The sequence below is a fragment of the Cyprinus carpio genome, unplaced genomic scaffold (genome assembly GCF_018340385.1).
Source record: "Cyprinus carpio isolate SPL01 unplaced genomic scaffold, ASM1834038v1 S000006488, whole genome shotgun sequence".
Lineage (NCBI taxonomy): Eukaryota > Metazoa > Chordata > Actinopteri > Cypriniformes > Cyprinidae > Cyprinus > Cyprinus carpio.
Window position 1 is genome coordinate 262163 of NW_024879162.1, and position 18919 is coordinate 281081.

General features: G+C 34.4%; 2 protein-coding genes and 1 long non-coding RNA gene across 3 annotated transcripts in view; 1 reads left to right on the top strand and 2 right to left on the bottom strand.

Annotated features, from left to right (window-relative positions):
* tfr2 (transferrin receptor 2) overlaps nt 1-2684 on the top strand; it is a 13424-nt gene extending 10740 nt beyond the window's left edge. Inside the window, exon 13 of the mRNA XM_042754301.1 lies at nt 2039-2684. Within this exon, the coding sequence (XP_042610235.1) occupies nt 2039-2281 (243 nt within the window). The 3' untranslated portion in view covers nt 2282-2684. The remainder of the gene's footprint in view (nt 1-2038) is intronic.
* Nucleotides 2685-4006: 1322 nt separating this feature from the next.
* Nucleotides 4007-5807, bottom strand: LOC122143706. Its single transcript, XR_006159325.1, has 4 exons — nt 5757-5807; nt 5132-5262; nt 4841-4888; nt 4007-4088 (listed from the first exon to the last, which is right to left on the bottom strand). It is a non-coding gene; the product is annotated as an uncharacterized LOC122143706 (long non-coding RNA).
* Nucleotides 5808-11086: 5279 nt separating this feature from the next.
* LOC109110409 (C-type mannose receptor 2-like) overlaps nt 11087-18919 on the bottom strand; it is a 32189-nt gene continuing 24356 nt past the window's right edge. The window contains exons 4-6 of the mRNA XM_042754297.1: nt 12904-13299; nt 12382-12705; nt 11087-12040 (exon numbers count right to left, since the gene is read on the bottom strand). Of these exons, the coding sequence (XP_042610231.1) occupies nt 11685-12040; nt 12382-12705; nt 12904-13299 (1076 nt within the window). The 3' untranslated portion in view covers nt 11087-11684. The remainder of the gene's footprint in view (nt 12041-12381; nt 12706-12903; nt 13300-18919) is intronic.

Consider the following 18919-nt stretch of genomic DNA (forward strand, 5'->3'; position numbering starts at 1 on the left):
TTTTTGTTCCATGCCTTCTCAAAATTTGCATGTGTTTATCTCAATTCTGAAAAAAATATAAAAACAGAATTCAGAAAAAAGTTCCAATTATCTTTATTTTTTTATTCCATACCTTCACAAAAATGCAAGTTCGCAATAACACTTTTGTTCTCAGACAAAATAGCTTCTCGTATTATGTCACTTTATGTTCAACTTGTCGCAATACACTTTTGCACATCTCATAATTGTGATTTTATCCCCCTAGAATTGCTGTACAAAGAAGTCGAAATTCAAATACCAAACCTCCTCTCCCCCAGAATTGTGAGATTCGTAATCAGTTTATTTTATCTCTTGTTCTCAGAATTGAAAGTTTATTTTTTAGAGTTATAAACTCGAGTTAACATTCTGAAAAAAAAAAACTCCAAATTGTGAGGAACAAGTCAGAATTGTGAGATAAGTCAAAATTTCAAAAATTAAACCTGATTACAAACCACAACTGTGCAATTAATACTCTGATTCCCAACAAATTCACACCCATCACCCTCAGAATTGCAAGGAAAAACAAGAAATTGATAATTTTTTACTGTGTTTTCTCAGAATTGCAAATGTATATCTTAGTCATAAACTCACAACAAGACTTCTCAAAATCGTATATCTCGAGTTATAAACAATAGTGAGTTAACATCTCAGGAAAAATCTGAGATAAAAAGTTGCAAATACTTTTTATTTTTTGTTTCATACATTTTCAAAACTTTAACTTTAAATAATCATAAAATTCTAATTCTTAATCCTTATTAATTGCGAGGAAGAAACTCAGAATTGGGAGATATAAAGATAAAAAAAAAAAGTTGTTCTCAAAATTGTATATTTATATCTGCTCCTGGTGCCTCAGCGCACATATTCATTGGAACTGTAGCTCAAGTGGTAGAGCAAAAACACGTGTGAATGTGACATTAACAAGCGCAACGTTGGAGGTTCGATCCCAACCCTTAGCTGAGAACAACATTATGATAGGTAAAAATTGATAGCCTGAATGCAAAGTCACTTTGTTGAAAGTAAAAGCGTCTGCTAAATGCATAAATATAAATAATAAAATAAAATAAATAAATTTTATAGAGTTATAAACTCGCAATAGTTAGTTAACATTTCAGAAAAAAAATTGAACTGTGAGATAAAAAGTCGTAATTACTTTTTTTTTCATGCATTTTAAAAATTGTGACTTTAATTGTGCAGCATCTTTAAATTCTGATTTTTATTCCTAAGAATTGCGAGGAAGAAACTCAGAATTGGGAGATACTGTATAAAGATAAAAAAATAAGTTTTATTTTTTATTGTGTCTCCTCAGAATTGCAATTGCGAGTAAGCTTTTGTTTTTATATTTGTATATAATTATTGTATATATTATTGTATATTTATATCTAGAGTTATAAAATGCAATAGTTAACATTTCAGAAAAAAAATCTGAACTGTGAGATAAAAAGTCGTAATAACTTTTTTCTTTTTTTTTGTTTCATGCATTTTAAAAATTGCGACGTTAATTGTGATTTTCATTCCTCAGAATTATGAGGAAGTGATGAAACTGTTTGAGGTTGGAGATATCTCCAAGAGGAAAGCAAAACTCAGAATTAGGAGATTGCGATAAAGTTTTCAAACTTGTATAAAAAAAAAAAGGAAAAAATCTGAACTGTGAGTAAAAAGATCGCAAAAATTTATTTTTTTTGATTTTTGCATCTGTGATTTTAAAAATCGCGGGACTTTTAAGGTGCTGTTTGAGTCAGGCAGTTTCATTGCAATTGCGCGAGAAAAACTCAGCTCAGCTGGAGAGTAAGACTTTTGTTCTCAAAATTGCAAGCTTATAAACCAAGATAAAATAAATACTGCAAAAAAAACAAAAAATAATATATCATAAACTCATGAAATAATAGAAAAATCTGAACTGAGAGATCAGAAAGTCTGGACATCTTACAAAATATATTCTGTGTTCCACTGATGGAAGAAGGTAACACGGGTTTGGATGGACATGAGCGAGAGTAAACCTGCGTGTGTTTGTTTGGCGCAGGTGGAGTACTACTTCCTGTCGCAGTACGTGTCGGTGGTGGAGACGCCGTTCCGTCACGTGTTTAACGGCCGCGGCGATCACACTCTGAGCGCTCTGGCCGATCACGTGTCGCTCCTGCGCTCCGCGCCGCACCTGTTCAACGAGGCGCGTTTCCGCCGGCAGCTGGCGCTCTTCACCTGGACGCTGCAGGGCGCCGCGAACGCGCTCAGCGGAGACGTCTGGAACATCGACAACCCGCTCTAGAGCTCCAGACACGGCCTTCGGCGTCTATTTATCAACTCGAGTCTGCTCAACACGTTTCTAGTGATGTTCCAGAGACCACTGAACATCATCTCCTCGTAAATTAATTGTTAATTAACAGTTATGATTGAGAAGAGATTCTTTTTTTGTTACCAAGTGATAATGAGACTCTTATGAATGTGAGCAGTAATTATCGAGAGCAGTGACTCTCATAATTATGACAGTCGTACTGTCGTCCAATCAAGAAGCAGCATCTGCTATCAATCGACTCTGTGCTGTCCCGTGACCTCAGTTTTCTGATTAGTTAGCTGATCATCTGTATTGATCAGATATCGATTAGATTCTTATGAATGTACGCACGTGCTGTATGGTGCACTTCAATAAAAATGTGTTACTTTTGTGTCAATTCAGATTCATTCTTAAACATTAAAATCAAAATCAATTGAAACAATATCAAAAACAAAACTATCTGCACACGCGGTCAAAATAGCTCTAGTATTTATTTTTTAATATAATTTAAATTCACAATCGCAAACACACTAGTTTATTACACCAAATAATTCATCTAATTACACACCATTAACATTATATTCATAAAGTTTTGTAGCGCAAATACTGTAGTTTATTGCACGCTATTATTCTTCTAGTTATTTACCTGTCACATGATCTTCAGAAATTATATTAACCTTTTTGCATTATACCAAAGTATTTTTTATTAATATTTAAAACCAGCTGAGGATAATTTTAAGAATAAAATGCAGGTTTGCAGAGACATCTTTGATGAATGTAAAGTAAAAAAAAAAAAAAAAAAACAGCATTTTACCAGAAATAGAAATATTTTTTTAACATTATTAAAGCAAATGTTCCATTTATCATCATCAATTTGATCAATTCACTTGCTAAATGAAAGTGTTAATTTCTATAGTTTCTCCCCCTCCCCCCTTTTGTATAATGTTACAAAAGCTTTTTATTTCAGGTAAATACTAATTTTTTGATCTGTCTATTCATCAAAGAATCCTGAAAAAGTTTATTCAACTGTTTTAAATGTTGTTATTATTATTAATAATAATAATCAGAAATGTTTGTTGTATCAAATCAATCATCACTATTAAATGATTTCTGAATTAGTCATGTGACCTGAAGACTGGACAGTATGGGATGCTGACATTACAGCTGCACATGCGTTTAAGAAAAGCTTACAGTTTAAAGACATATTCAAATAGAATTAACAGTTTATTTCTAAATTTCCCGACTAAAAATATTCGGTGAGCAATTTTACGTCTATTTGCGAAAATGTATTCTGGGCATGTCAATAAATACTCAAAATGATGAGCAGAAGAGACTACTTTAAAACACATTAAAAATCGAACAGCTTCTGACTGGTAGTGTACAAGGAAGTTTGTCAAACTTCAACTTTAAGACACTTTAATATAACTTCTCACAGTTCTTCCTCCCCTCCGCTCCCCTCCTCATTATTCTACTCCTCACTTGATTCTGTGTTCTGATCTGATTCATTATCTAATGATATCTTCTCTGAGGGTTGTTCTTCCTCTCCGTTGCTCTCCTCGTTATTCTGCTCGTCTTCACTCTCTTCATCAGCTCCAGCACTCTCATCACTTCCTCCTTCCTCACTGCCGTCTTCATCCTCCTCATCTCCTCCTTCCTTTTGCTCTCCATCACCCTCTTCATCTCCTCCTTCCTCATCATCCTCATCTTCGTCATCTCCTTCCTCATCCTCATCTTCATTTCCTTCTTCCTCATCTCCATTTCCTTCTTCCTCTTCCTCCTCTGCTTTCTTCTCGCAGTCGTTCTGAAAAGCATCAGAAACTCATCAGATTTGAGCTGGTTTTGTTTCTGACAGAGAGGCTAACGAAGGGAAACCTAATAAACCTAAAATCTAATAATGTCGACGGGTTTGTGTTACAGGTACGTTTCAGTCATATCAAATATCTTAGTATGGAAACAGTGAGTTCCCTGTACAATAGTCAAATTAGTGTGTGAGAGAGTGTGTGTGGGGTGGGTGGGTGTGAGTGTTTATGTTTTTATTTGTGTGTGTGTGTGTGTGTGTGTGAGAGAGAGTGTGAGTGTGCATGTTTTTGTGTGAGTGTGTGTGTGTGTGTGTGTGTGTGTGTGAGTGAGTGTGTCTCTGTGAGTGTGTGAGTGTTTATGTTTGTGTGTGTTTATGTTTGTGTGTGTGAGTGTTTGTGTGTGTGTGTGTGTTTGAGTGTGCATGTTTTTGTGTGTGTGTGTGTGTGTGTGTGTGTGTGTGTGTGTGTGTGTGTGTGTGTGTGTGTGTGTGTGTGTGTGTGTGAGTGAGTGTGTGTGTGTGTGTGTGTGTGTGTGTGTGTGTGTGAGTGTGTGTGTCTGTGTGAGTGTGTGTGTGATGAATGTGTGTGTGCATGTTTTTATGTATGTGTGCATTTATATGTGAGTGTGTGTGTATGTGTGAGTGTATGTATTTATATCTCTGTGTGTGTGTATTTATATCTCTCTCTCTGTGTGTGTGTGTGTGTGTGTGTGTGTGTGTGTGTGTGTGTGTGTGTGTGTGTGTGTGTTTCATACCCCGTTGTCTTCTGAACTCTCTGATCTTGTTACTCTCCTCCGCTGCATCTATTTGTATCATGACAAAAACAGTGATGTTGATTTAGCATCATGTCCTGATTTTCCCCTCAAATATTAATACTATAACAAAAGAGACCCAGGTACGTACTACTTCAGTTCTTCTACTTCAACATTTCATATTCGATTCAGTGAGATTCATGTTTGTGAGCTTGGAGTATTTCTGATATTAGACTTTAAACTGCACTTCATTTAACAGATCGTTTTCTGGAAGAAAGTAAAACACACACTTACAGGCAGCGAGTGTCCGAACGCCAGAAGAACCAAAACCAGCAAAGCAATCTTCATCCTTGAGCAATTAATGAGGAATCTTCAGGGTTTCTGCGGGTCTTAAAGTCTTAACTCAACCTTTCACAAATTAAGGCCTAAAAAAAAGGTCATAAATCAGAGCAGACGGTCTTAAATTCATAAAGTCGTGGCATTAAATGTTGCATGCACTTCAAAAAAATGATCTTCCTCAGAGTTTTTGTTTTCCAGAGCAAACATCGTTTAATCAAGATACGTACATTTACTTGAGATGCAAAATTAAGATATGAAGTCTTGTTTATGCTTAAAACAAGAAAAATATCTGCCAATGGAGAATGAAAACCCGTTGAGTTGATTTTTGGATATTGTTCTTGTTTAATCCATAAACTCACTTTTTTTGATCAATTTCTCAGAAACTGAGACTTCATATCGTCAGTCATTTTGCTTCTCTTGATTTAAGAATCTGTAGACATTTGTACTGGAAAACAAGACATTTGTATTTAATTCATGTCTTAAACTTTCTCAACGTGATCTAAAAAAGTCTTAAAAGTCTTAAAATGATCTTGATAAAGCCTGCAGACACTCTGATTACGAGCAGGTGATTGGTTCTTACCTGTGATCGACCCGAAGCGCTCGGGTAGTGAAACACGGAGGACAGCAGGAGATCACGAGCTGAAGGTCGTCTGGATCTTCTCGATCTCACAGACGGCATTTAAACCAGCTTCCCGACATGCGGGGGCCGGCAGACAGACGCTGCGTGTTTAATGAACGTAACGGAGCCCCTATAAACATCTATTTGTGTCCGACCACAGGCAGACGGACTGGAACATAGCTCTTTTGTAATCTGAGCTCGTTGCCGGACGCTGATATTAATTTTTATTATACAGATGTTTAATATAGATGTTTTAATTTCCCCTGTGAGACAATCACAGCACTTCTGTGGGCAGATTTAATTGAAAGTGAGATCTTCAGGACGTGTGGGCAGTCTTCCTCTAGATCGCACCTCGTTGTGCTGATGATGATGTAATGAAAAACCACAGGAAACTGTAAAAATGTGCTGTGACCTTCCTTTATTAGACAGGAACGTCATGTGCAGCTGAAGCGCTGATTTGAATAATGAGTCTTTCAGATGTGTTTTCAAAGCTGGACACATTTGGATCAGGAAAAAGAAAATACATATTTTATTATAGATAATTTTACTGATTTTATCACAGATAAAACATTTTATTATAGATGCTAAAATGTAGATAGATTTTGTAGATAAGGAAAATATAGATCTATTTTATAAATAGACATTTTTCTAATAAATTGGAAGTTTTAGTTCCATTAAGATTATTAAAATTAAATTCCCTTTTCTGTGAGTGGGAAAGAATAGATATTTATGAATAATAATATGATAATAGTTTCCACTGTAAAGAAATGCTACACTGTAAAAAATTATGTTTTTAAAGATGATTAAAATGCGTATTTAAAAGAAAATACTATTTTTCAAAAAGTCACATGAAATTCAGTGTTATTTGCTAATAACAGTGTTATTAATTAATAATTTGTGAAATTTATTAGCAGGGTCTGACTAAATGTTTTAAAGTAAATCCTAATTTTTTTTAATTACCATAATTTATATTTACAATTGTACGCTAAAAATTTTTTGCAATTTAAGTACTAAATGTGCTTACATTTAATGAAAACAATGCCACAGTGCCAAAAGTTAACTGTGTTCTTTATGCAAAATATAATTTCTGCACAGGGAGAGTATGTAAAATTAGTAAAAATCGTGATCTTTCTCACATTTACATCTGATAACTTTTCAAATCCATTTGGAAACAATCCGAAATGATGCTGAGAGGTTAGTTTATTTAGATTAGTTTAATTTAGTTTGTTGTATGTTTAATTTTTTAATATTTAATGTAAGTAATGTGAACTCATTAGAGTTTAAGACCCCTCCAGACTACATCCGGTTGTCCAAAACCGCACCAAATCCAGTCTGATTCGCTGATCTTCCTCAGGTACATTCAGAATTAATGCTAAGAGATCAGATTCACACAAGATGACATCAGTGTCAAATGAGGTTTGATGCCAAGCTTTATTTTCTCAGGAAAAGAGAAATAGAATGAAACATGAACTGACAGAAATCCAGCAAAGACGAAACATCACTGAAATTCAGAAATACATTTACATACAGATGGTTATTTGGATAATTATATGCACAAATGTCATGTTAAACATGTAATTTTTCATTATTTTGTAAGTGTTTCTAGGTTTGTTTGTTTTTTTTGCATTATTGTATATATTTGTAGATACTGTAATTTGCCGCAATATTGGAGTATCAATAAGCACTGTTTTAATGTTACTTTTATCCATTTATGTTTACATGCATTCTTTGTAGATGATTTTATACTAAGCAACTTACAAATGAGGAACATCAACATAATATATTGATTCAATAAAAGTAAATGTAAGTAAATGTGACTTTAAATGGAGATCACTTGAGTCCAATTACACAAAACTTCCTGATTCTAATAATGAAAAAACAAACAAACAAAAAATAAAATAAAAGACTTTAAATGGAGATCACTTGAGTCCAATTACACAAAACTTCCTGATTCTAACAATGAAATATACATTTTCTGTGAAGCTGCTTTGAAATAATATGTATTTTGAAAAAGCAAATAAACTGGAATTGAATTGAATTGAATTGAATTGAATTGAAATGAATTGAATCGAACTGAATCAAATTGAATCATTTGAGTCCAAACGGCTCGACTGAATCTGTTATTTGACTCACACACAGTGGGAAATTACTTAATTTTAGTCCATTAAGGATTCCAAATTACGTGACGAAAACTTTATTTAGTAACAATCTATTAGATTACAGATTATTAGTAATGTCTTTTGAGTACTTTTTATGGTCACATGGTGGTATTCGGTAATGCGATATATCACGGTAATGACTATGCACGATATTGTTATCGTGGGCACTTCTAAATATCGTGAACAATAATATATTACAAATTATTCAGAATTTGGAATGCATTTAAAGAATACTATTCCCATCAACTGGTCAAAATGCACAACAACATTGTATGCTGCTTGAAAGAGCTTGTGCGCTCTGATGTAAACAAGCACGCACGAGAAGCACATGGGGAACACGTGAGAGACGTTGAATGATAGCACATTCACTCTCTGACAGCAGATGGCGCTAAAATGCAGCCCTTACCCTGGAAGCCCCATAAATAAAGCACCTGCTACTTTCTAAACCATATTTAAATCATTTTAAATAGCCATTCAGATTTGTGGATTTGCTATGGTCTCCATCACAGCGCCAAATACCTAAATATTTAGACTTAATATGCTATTTATTTTCAAACGTTTTTTTTTTTTTTTTTTTTTTTTTTTTTTTTAATCTGGACTACTACATGCCCTAGATAAGGTTTGAAAGTTTTCTGATTCTTTATTGTTCATTCACACTTTACATTAGGGCTTCATTAGTTAACAAACTGCCAATGAAAAATTCTTCTGAACATTCATTAATCTTAGGTATTCCAATATTTAATAACACTGTTAAAATTTAAAGTTGCAGCTGTGTTATTTAATGAGCTAACATGAACTAAGACTTGTATTTTTTAACAAAGATTAATAACTTCTATAGCAAATGTAGCTATTGCTCATTGTTTAGCTGTGCTTGTATTGAATGAGCACTATGCGATGTCCGAACTAATTAAACTATATTTTATGTATTGCACTCTATTTTATGTAAAATCATTTTCTATTTTTAAACTGTCTTAAATTCTTTTTAAGTCCATTTTTAAATCATTTTCAAAGTTCTTAAATCGCTTGTTTTATTTTTGAGGTTATTTTTCTTCATGATTTTTTTTACTTTCTTTTATGTAAAGCACTTTGAATTACCATTGTGTATGAAATGTGGTATATAAATAAACTTGCCTTGCCTTTGCCTTGAATGTTAATGCATTAACTAAGGTTAACTAATGATGTCTTATTGTAAAGTGATACCTATTGGTCTTTATAGTTCTTTTGCACTTTAATGTGTAAAACTTTTAACTTTATATATTTTTCTGTATTGCTTTATTGTATTTAAATGTTCAGTTATTTTTGTTATAAGAAAAAAAGTTATTTAACCTGTTATACTGTATTATGACCACTTTTTTTAAATTAAATTTCAATACCATGATAATACCGTATACCGTTATAAAAACTGTGTTATATAAAAAGCTCGTTGTGCTGATGATGATGTAATGAAAAACCACAGGAAACTGTAAAAATGTGCTGTGACCTTCCTTTATTAGACAGGAACATCATGTGCATCTGAAGCGCTTATTTGGATAATGAGTCTTTCAGATGTGTTTTCAAAGCTGGACACATTTGGATCAGGAAAAAGAAAAAAAAATTATTACTGATTTATCATAGATAAAAACATTGTATTATAGATGCTAAAATGTAGATAGATTTTGTAGATAAGGAAAATATATATCTATTTTATAAATAGAAATTTTTCTAATAAATTGGAATTTTTAGTTCCAATAAGATTATTAAAATTAAATTCCCTTTTCTGTGAGTGGGAAAGAATAGATATTTATGAATAATAATATGATAATAGTTTCCACTGTAAAGAAATGCTACACTGTAAAAAATTATGTTTTTAAAGATGATTAAAATGCGTATTTAAAAGAAAATACTATTTTTCAAAAAGTCACATGAAATTCAGTGTTATTTGCTAATAACAGTGTTATTAATTAATCATTTGTGAAATTTATTAGCAGGTTCTGACTAAATGTTTTAAAGTAAATCCTAATTTTTTTTTAATTGCCATAATTTATATTTACAATTGTACGCTACAATTTTTTGGAGGACAACAATATTAAGAATTTAAGTACTAAATGTGCTTAAATTTAATGAAAACGTAAAAATTAACTGTGTTCTTTATGCAAAATATAATTTCTGCACAGGGAGAGTATGTAAAATTAGTAAAAATCGTGATCTTTCTCACATTTACATCTGAGAACTTTTCAAATCCATTTGGAAACAATCCGAAATGATGCTGAGAGGTTAGTTTATTTAGATTAGTTTAATTTAGTTCGTTGTATGTTTAATTTTTTAATATTTAATGTAAGTAATGTGAACTCATTAGAGTTTAAGACCCCTCCAGACTACATCCGGTTGTCCAAAACCACACCAAATCCAGTCTGATTCGCTGATCTTCCTCAGGTACATTCAGAATTAATGCTAAGAGATCAGATTCACACAAGATGGCATCAGTGTCAAATGAGGTTTGATGCCAAGCTTTATTTTCTCAGGAAAAGAGAATAGAATGAAACATGAACTGACAGAAATCCAGCAAAGACGAAAATCACTGACATTCAGAAATACATTTACATACAGATGGTTATTTGGATAATTATATGCACAAATGTCATGTTAAACATGTAATTTTTCATTATTTTGTAAGTGTTTCTAGGTTTGTTTGTTTTTTTGCATTATTGTATAATTTGCCGCAATACTGGAGTATCAGTAAGCACTGTTTTAATGTTACTTTTATCCATTTATGTTTACATGCATTCTTTGTAGATGATTTTATACAAAGCAACTTACAAATGAGGAACATCACACTCAAAATACTCATAGTCCACAATGTCACGTTTATTAAAAAGATGGATTAGGAAAGTCCCTAAATGCAAATGGTGATGGAAAATATATGAGATGGGAAGAAAAATAATATTTTAATGCTCTTGTATTCTTTCCAAGTAAAGAGAGAAATGCAAAAGCAGTAAAATATGATCTCACATGTAATTCTATCTTAAGTATTTTGCATCATATTTTGAGTTTACATAACATATTGATTCAACAAAAGTAAATGTAAGTCGTAAGTACTAAATAATATGTGCTAAACAAACAAACAAAAACAATAATAATGCCAAAAGACAGAAAACACAGTAAATATTTGTATCCATCACCTCATGAGTCATGAAACTGAATCATATAACTGAACTTAAGAGAAAACATGATAGAAGTTCAAATAGACATGAAAAGACTTTAAATGGAGATCATTTGAGTCCAATTACACAAAACTTCCTGATTCTAACAATGAAATATACATTTCCTGTGAAGCTGGTTTGAAATAATATGTATTGTGAAAAAGCATATAAACTGGAATTGAATTGAATTGAATTGAAATGAATTGAATAGAACTGAATTAAATCATTTGAGTCCAAACGGCTTGACTGAATCTGTTATTTGACTCACACACAGTGGGTAGTTACTTAAATCATTTTAGTCCATTAAGGATTACAAATTACATGATGAAAACTTTTAGTAACAATCTATTAGATTACAGATTATTAGTAATGTATTCTGAGTACTTTTTATGATCACATGAATAATTTAATGCCATTGTGTGAATATGTAATCAATAAGATCAATAAGTACCAGGCATCTGATTATGGGCATTTTAAAATATTATATAATCTAATCACAAGTGCTTCATATTAATAATCTGGATCACATGTACTCAGTGACTCTCCAGCACTCACTTGATGCAGATGAAGTTGATTTCTTCAGTTTCAGGACGGCTGATCCAGTGATTATCACGGGTCTGGATGGCTCCGGATCTCACCGTCTCATCACATTTGTCCAGATCGATGTCGTAATCAGAAGCCCACTGATCGTAGCACACGGTCTGACCGTTGACCCAGAACCAGATCCCCACTGTGCAGGAGTGACGCAGACCCAGCCACACGTGAGCAGAGGAGGCACTCGAGGTCACATTCATCACCCGCCGCTGCATCTGCTCCGAATCCACCGACACCAGGTCCATGTCCATGTTTCTGCAGTGTCTCAGAGCTTCAGTCCACGTCTTATTCTCTCGGATCAGAACCAGCTTATCTGGAAACAAACAGATAAGCAAGAAAATCAGGATAGAAAACATTGTACAAACTTTGAAAGACAAGAGCCAGTGATATTTTACACAACAAAAAATCACACAATCATCAGCCCAAACCAGGATTTACACAAGCTTCAGTCTGGATCCAGCCCTTACAAAGACCTGAGATGACCAAACACCTGAGAAGAGATGATGCCAACCCCTCAAAGGACCTCAGATGATGCCAACGGTGAAACAACATAAACTACCAAATTTTGCTACAAGTTTCATTGCAACATATGACATTACAGTACAATAGTTTGACGTGTAGACATACAGCAGCTCAGAGGATTGATCTACTCACCATCATAACACACAAAGGGACGCTGATTTGAACAGTCCTCGTCTGTCCATTGTCCTTCATCGCTGATAACAATCAATGTGCAGTTCTGACGAGTGTAAACATTATTAGGTTTCCAGTGTGTGAATGTGGAGGTGCTGTTATCTGACCAAACCCAGAGTCTGTGCAGACCGATCCAGACTTGTTTAACTGTTGTGATCTGCTGAATCTGTTGATTCTCACTCTGATTCCTCACGCTGGCCAGATCTGTGTGATACTGTCTGCAGTATTTCTGAGCTTCAGTCCAGTTCTTTTTCTCCTGTCCAGAGACGAATCCTTTACTGCTGGCTTTAAAACAGAAAGACATTTGTCTGAAATTTATTTAGAGTGAATCATATTCCTAGTGGAATTATATTAAAAAAGAAAAATACAGTTGTTCTTTCTGCTCTCATTTACCGAAAACAAAAAGAACGTATTATTATTAGATATGAAAACTGTGTTTTTAGCTCATTTCTGAGTGTTGTGATCACTTACAGCTGAACTTACCATTATAGCAGATGAAATACATTTCTGTACTACAGTCTACATCATGCCATTGTCCTTTGTGTTCATTCTCACAATTCTGTCCATTCCCACAGTCCATGTAAACACAGTCTCCATCTCCTCCTGGTTGTGTTGATTCCCAGTTCCTATACTGAGACTCATGTTCTGTGTAGAAGGCAGGGTCACTCCAGAAACCAACTTTTGTGTTCTTCAGCCCAATCCAGACACGGTCAGAGCTACTATTTATGGCCTGTTCAATGTCAATCTGTTCTTGTATGTCACTGATAGTGACCAGATCTGTGTGATGCTCTCTGCAGTATCTCTGAGCTTCAGTCCAGCTCAGGTTCTGATTCACAAAGTGATACTGACGCGGAGCTCCTGCAGAAGAACTGACCACAGCTGAGGAGAGACACATTCACATTCAAGACAAGAAGTGCTAGAACAGTAGTGGAGTATCTTAGTATTTTACTAAGATCACTTAATAAAGTAGCAGCTGAATCTCCTCAACAACACACACGATTACACAATCATTCAAACACACGTGAACACTTTCAGCACAGCACTAACACTAACTATCAACACTAGAACTGGTCAAGCACTCACTCACCTGTGAGCAGAAGAGACATACATGTGATTCTCTCCATTTCTGAGGGACAAACAGAAATCAGTCTCAAGAAATAATGCAGACGCTGAACATCTGACCAGATCCAGAACATCAGATCATGTCATTTCTACTTTATCATTGCTTATTAGACTCTACATCAGTTATAAATACACACATGAAGTTAACATTTACATGCAAAGTAAATATTTAAATTACTGATATAATGTTAATATACCAACCTGCTGAAGTACTAAGTTCTGTTTTTACCTTTATAATACACCGACAACCAACTTAAACACAGATAAAGTGATATAGCTAAAAGAAAAGTACTGTAAAATGACATGAAATGTCCTGTTAGATTTATAACAGTTTTCACTGTATATTAAGGGAACGTACCATTAACCAGTTTAACAGGTTTTCACCACAAGATTTTAGGTCTTCTGTTTTTTAAATTATGATCAGTTTTTACAGTGTACAGTTCCTTACCTGTAGTTGTTGTGCTTCAGGAGTGATTGTGTGTTTGTGTGACAGACTGATATCAGTGAACTTCTCTCTTTCTGCTCCTCCCAGCTTTGAATTTCCTGGACAGAAAAACTCCCTTCTGTGGTTTATATCTCTCTTTTTTTTTCAGGTTTATTTCCTCCTTTCTTGCCTGAATATCTAAAATACACTTTTAAGTATTGTATTTATTGCACTTTATCTATTTGCGTCTGTAGATTTCACTTCCAGTACATATCTTTAAAAGTTTTTTCTCCACTTCAGAAGCTCTTACACACACACCAAAACTTAGAGTTTCATTCCTCTCTTTATTCTGAAGGTTTTTATAGAGGGGTTTGTTCATATTTCGTTTACTCTGATTTATACAACATTTTACTCCTAGACACATGGTGAAAGTGTGTTTGTTTTCTGTCTGTTGGCAGAATTTTCTGATTTATGGAGCGATAAAAAGATAAATCAACAACAAAATCAAGCAATAATTATGAATCTGGATTCAGATTTCTGCTCTGGAAATGTATGCAAATTAGTGCATATTTATTTTGACAGTTCTTCAATTTCATATTTAAACATTTGATTTCAGAAAACTTGTAATACAGATCTTCAATTCTTAATGTAATCAATCAACTGGAGAAGTATGCTGATATTTATTAGTTAAATGTTTTACTCTATTCACCTGTGCTGTCTTGACTTAAACTTATTTTGGGGAAAAATTTGTACCCATAAGTGAGTTAAACAGGACAAAATCTTGTTTTGGTGAGATCTTCATAAAACAGTTGAAAATAGAAAACATTTCTGTTTGGGTTAGAGTCTAGATTAGGTTACAGTCTTTATAACTATCTCTTAATAAAAACAACTGATGTCTATGCAATGTCCATTTTTACTTCTCCGAGGAAACATCTGAGATAAAGTCGAGACTTCAATGAGACCTGAAAGACAGTCTGCTGAGGTCTGAAAGAGCACAAATATATTTTTGGTATAGTAATTGTTTAATGAATATTGATATTATTTTCATATTCCTCGTCTCTGTTTATATCCAGCATCTCATGTGTTTGTGTGACATTCAAATTATTTCCCTATTAATTTACATATTATTCTTCATGATTTTATGCAGCTGATAGTCATGAATGTCCCAGTGTCCCTCAGCGATGAATAATCAGATCTGGGACAGACTCATTCTTCAGGACAGAATATGAATGTGTGCTGTTCTTCCTCAAAATGATGATGATGGTAAAAAAAACATGTTTGAACCTGGAAACCAGGAGTGATTTTCAGGTAAAATATGCAACACCTTCAGTGTTTTACCTGATTAAAAAAAGCTCTTGTTGGAAACAGAGATATTAAAACTAATCAAATTAAACTACAGGTATTATTTTATCTGGTTGACAAGGCAACATTTCTAAGTTCGGTTTAATTTAACTTCTTGTACTAAAATAACTAAAACTGAGACTTCCGGTTTGGTAAGATGGTGTAGACAGATGTTGAGTCTCGCTCCCGCAACTTTTTATTCTATATCTTCCTTAAAACCCCACAACTTATTTCTCTTTCACTGCAATTGGACAAAATTTTTGGAGAGCACATATCAGTATCGAATTATGGCAGCTAAATCAGCAAAACAAGGCTAAAAAGAACAGAAAGTTGATGCGTGCAGAGATGACGGCAAAGATTTTAGCATGGCAGCTATCGCTAACCTTCTGGAGGATCATCGGGCTGCTCTCTCTGCAAATTTTAAAGCCACTGTTTCGACACTTGAGGTAAAGCTGGATCAAATTCGAGCCACTGTGACAGAACATGGCTTGAAGATAGCTTCGCTCGAGACCCACGCAAATTCGCAGCATGAGCGCATGTACGCCTTAGAAACTACTATAATAATTTAAGAATTATTGGGTTACCTGAATCCACAGAAGGACCTCAGCCGTCTGTCTTCTTCTCTGAGCTACTCGCAGAAGTGTGAGTCCTAGGGATGGAGTCCAGGGGCCGGTTGCACCAGCTGGACGTACACCCGGTCGTAAGACTAGGCCAGACGTAAAATGCACTTTAAGTCGTGCATAGAATTTATACCCGTTGCACCATCTCGGCGTAGTGCTACGGCTGGGACTAAATCTTACGCCTAGTCAGAGGTAGGTGTAAAGTGAAGACTCATGATTTGCTCGGACATTATTCGTTGTTAGGATTCATGTCTGTTAGTTCATTCTTACTGCAGACGTGAACTGTAATGTTTATGGTCTTTTCAGGCGGGATAAGCGATACCAATCGCGAAGCTCGGTGTAGAATATAGCCCATACCACACTGTTGACAGTAATTGAATACAAAATATATTTCTGTACAGCATGTAATAATTATGCAGTAAAATATTACATATGAACTGGGATTATTAAAAGAAACTGAACCGTTTAACATCTGCTTGGAAGGACAGTGTAAATTCTTGGAAATATTTCACTTCTTTAATTCCATTCATTATTTGTAGCGTGCCTGCCATCCAATAGTCGCAATAAGCTTTGTGCTTTGTTACTTTTAATCAGAGATAAAAGCCCAGCAATCAGATTTTTCTTTCAAATATTTTCACAAAATACAAACTATAAACGTGTTTTTTTCAGCCACAGAAAGACTCCAGTAAAACACAACGTCACGTAAAGTCACATTTACCTCAGGAAAGACATTAATTGCAAATAAACTTGATTGTAGCCTAAGCTATAAAAAATAACTCTAGAGAGAAGCATTGTATTACATTTATTATATTTTACTTAACCTTCATGAAATCTGCCATGGAATGTGCAGGGAGACTTCAGATATAAAAACGCGGACTTGTTAGGAAATGTTTACTCAATATAATCATGGCGCGGTGGCTTCACAAGTTATGTCTTGAGCAATTCAGTTCTATATTAGTAGTTGTAGCCATTATTATTATTATTAAGTTTATTTAGATAGGGACAGATACAAATAACATAGATAAACTTTGACAGTCATCTGATGCATGTATTATAATGTTTTTAGCTAAAGCTAAATTACAACACTTGTCCTTAGTAGGGCTTTTTTGATTAAAAAAAAAATATATATATATATACACTTTAACATTAAAGGGGGGGTGAAATGCTATTTCATGCATACTGAGTTTTTTACACTGTTAAAGAGTTGGATTCCCATGCTAAACATGGACAAAGTTTCAAAAATTAAGTTGTACGTTTGAAGGAGTATTTTTGGAACAAAAATACTCCTTCCGGTTTGTCACAAGTTTCGGAAAGTTTTTTTCGAGTATGGGTCTGTGTGACGTTAGATGGTGCGGAATTTCCTTATATGGGTCCTAAGGGCACTTCTCCCGGAAGAGCGCGCGCGCGCCCGTAGACCAGAGCAGATACATTCACTCACCAGAGCGAGAGAGCGAAATGACACCAAAGGAGTGTGTTTTTGGTTGCCAGGGCAAGACAACCCTGCACAGATTACCAAAGTAAAAACAGCATTAAGGGACCAGTGGATGGAGTTTATTTTTACAGAGCATCAACATAGTTGTGCAAGTGTTTGTGTTTGTTCCCTGCATTTCGAAGATGCTTGTTTTACAAACAAGTCCCAGTTTGACACCGGATTTGCAAAGCGTTTATTTAAGGATGATGCAGTCCCAACGAAAAAGGGTCACGATCGTGTGTTGGAACCACAGGCGGTGAGTAAAACTGCTTCAAATATCTCTGTGTTGTTAACTTAGCTATCGGCGCGTAAGCACATCAAGTAAACAACATGCGATGTATGGTGTGTGTATATTTAAATACATTTGTTTAGCTGGCCACTGTAGGTTTCTGTTTGTTTATTGTTAAACCACTCCAAACAACAATACACAATGCGTGTGAAAAAAGGTCAATGAAAAATAAATGAATTATTTAATAATAAATCACAAAGCGCGCTTCTTCATTGAAATGCGCTACTATTCCATAGTTTTTCTATGAAAATATTAGTCTGATGTGCAAAACGGTTCCACGTGTGTACTAATAAGTCACATACAATAATCCATAAATCAATTCATGTCCTCATAAACCAAGAGTAAACACACACAAATGTTGTAAAAGCGCATGTGATTCTTTAGCTCCGCCCACACGTCACGCCTCCAGCCGCTCGTGTTTTTCCGAAAAAAATCGGTACAGACTATCTTTCTCTTATAAATATAATAAAACTAAAGACTTTTTGGAGATATGAAGGATGCAGTACTACTCTATAGGTACTCAAGATTAACAGGAGATTGAGTGAGAATGAGCATTTCACCCCCCCTTTAACATCAACATTAATAAAAGACCAGGAAGAAAAAAGGATAAAAATGTAATACAATGGAAAATAATAAAGAAGGACTAAAAGTATACAGAAAGGGCGAAGTCAAAGGACTAAATATGAGAACAGCATTGTTCCTGAATTAACCACAATTTGATTTTTTTTTTTTAAGGTGGCTAATGTCGGGATACATTTCAGATGATCTGGCAGAGCATTCCATAATTTTGCCCCTTTCACTGAAACAGCAACCTGGGCAAATGATGTTCTACGAAAAGGGATGTTACAATTGACTTTAGAAGCAAATCTGGTGGATCTAGTACTTTGCTGTCTTGTTATTATTTTGCAAAGCGGTAGTGGAGCAGCATCATTTAAGGATTTGAAGACCAGTTTAACCAGATGCAGAGAAATAAAATTAACAAAACTTAAAATCTTATATTTACTTTGAATTTGGCAGTGATGGTACCTTATTCTATTCTTGTCTAGAACTTTCAAGGCTCGGTTGTAAAGACACTGTATGGTTTTGACTGATGACTGATGAGCTTGGGACCATGCGGTTAAGCCATAAGATATATGTGAAAGAATCATAGAATTAAAAAAATAAAAGCACAGTCAAGAGTCAGACAATTTCTTATCATCATAAAACAGCTCAAATTGGCCCTAATAGTTTTA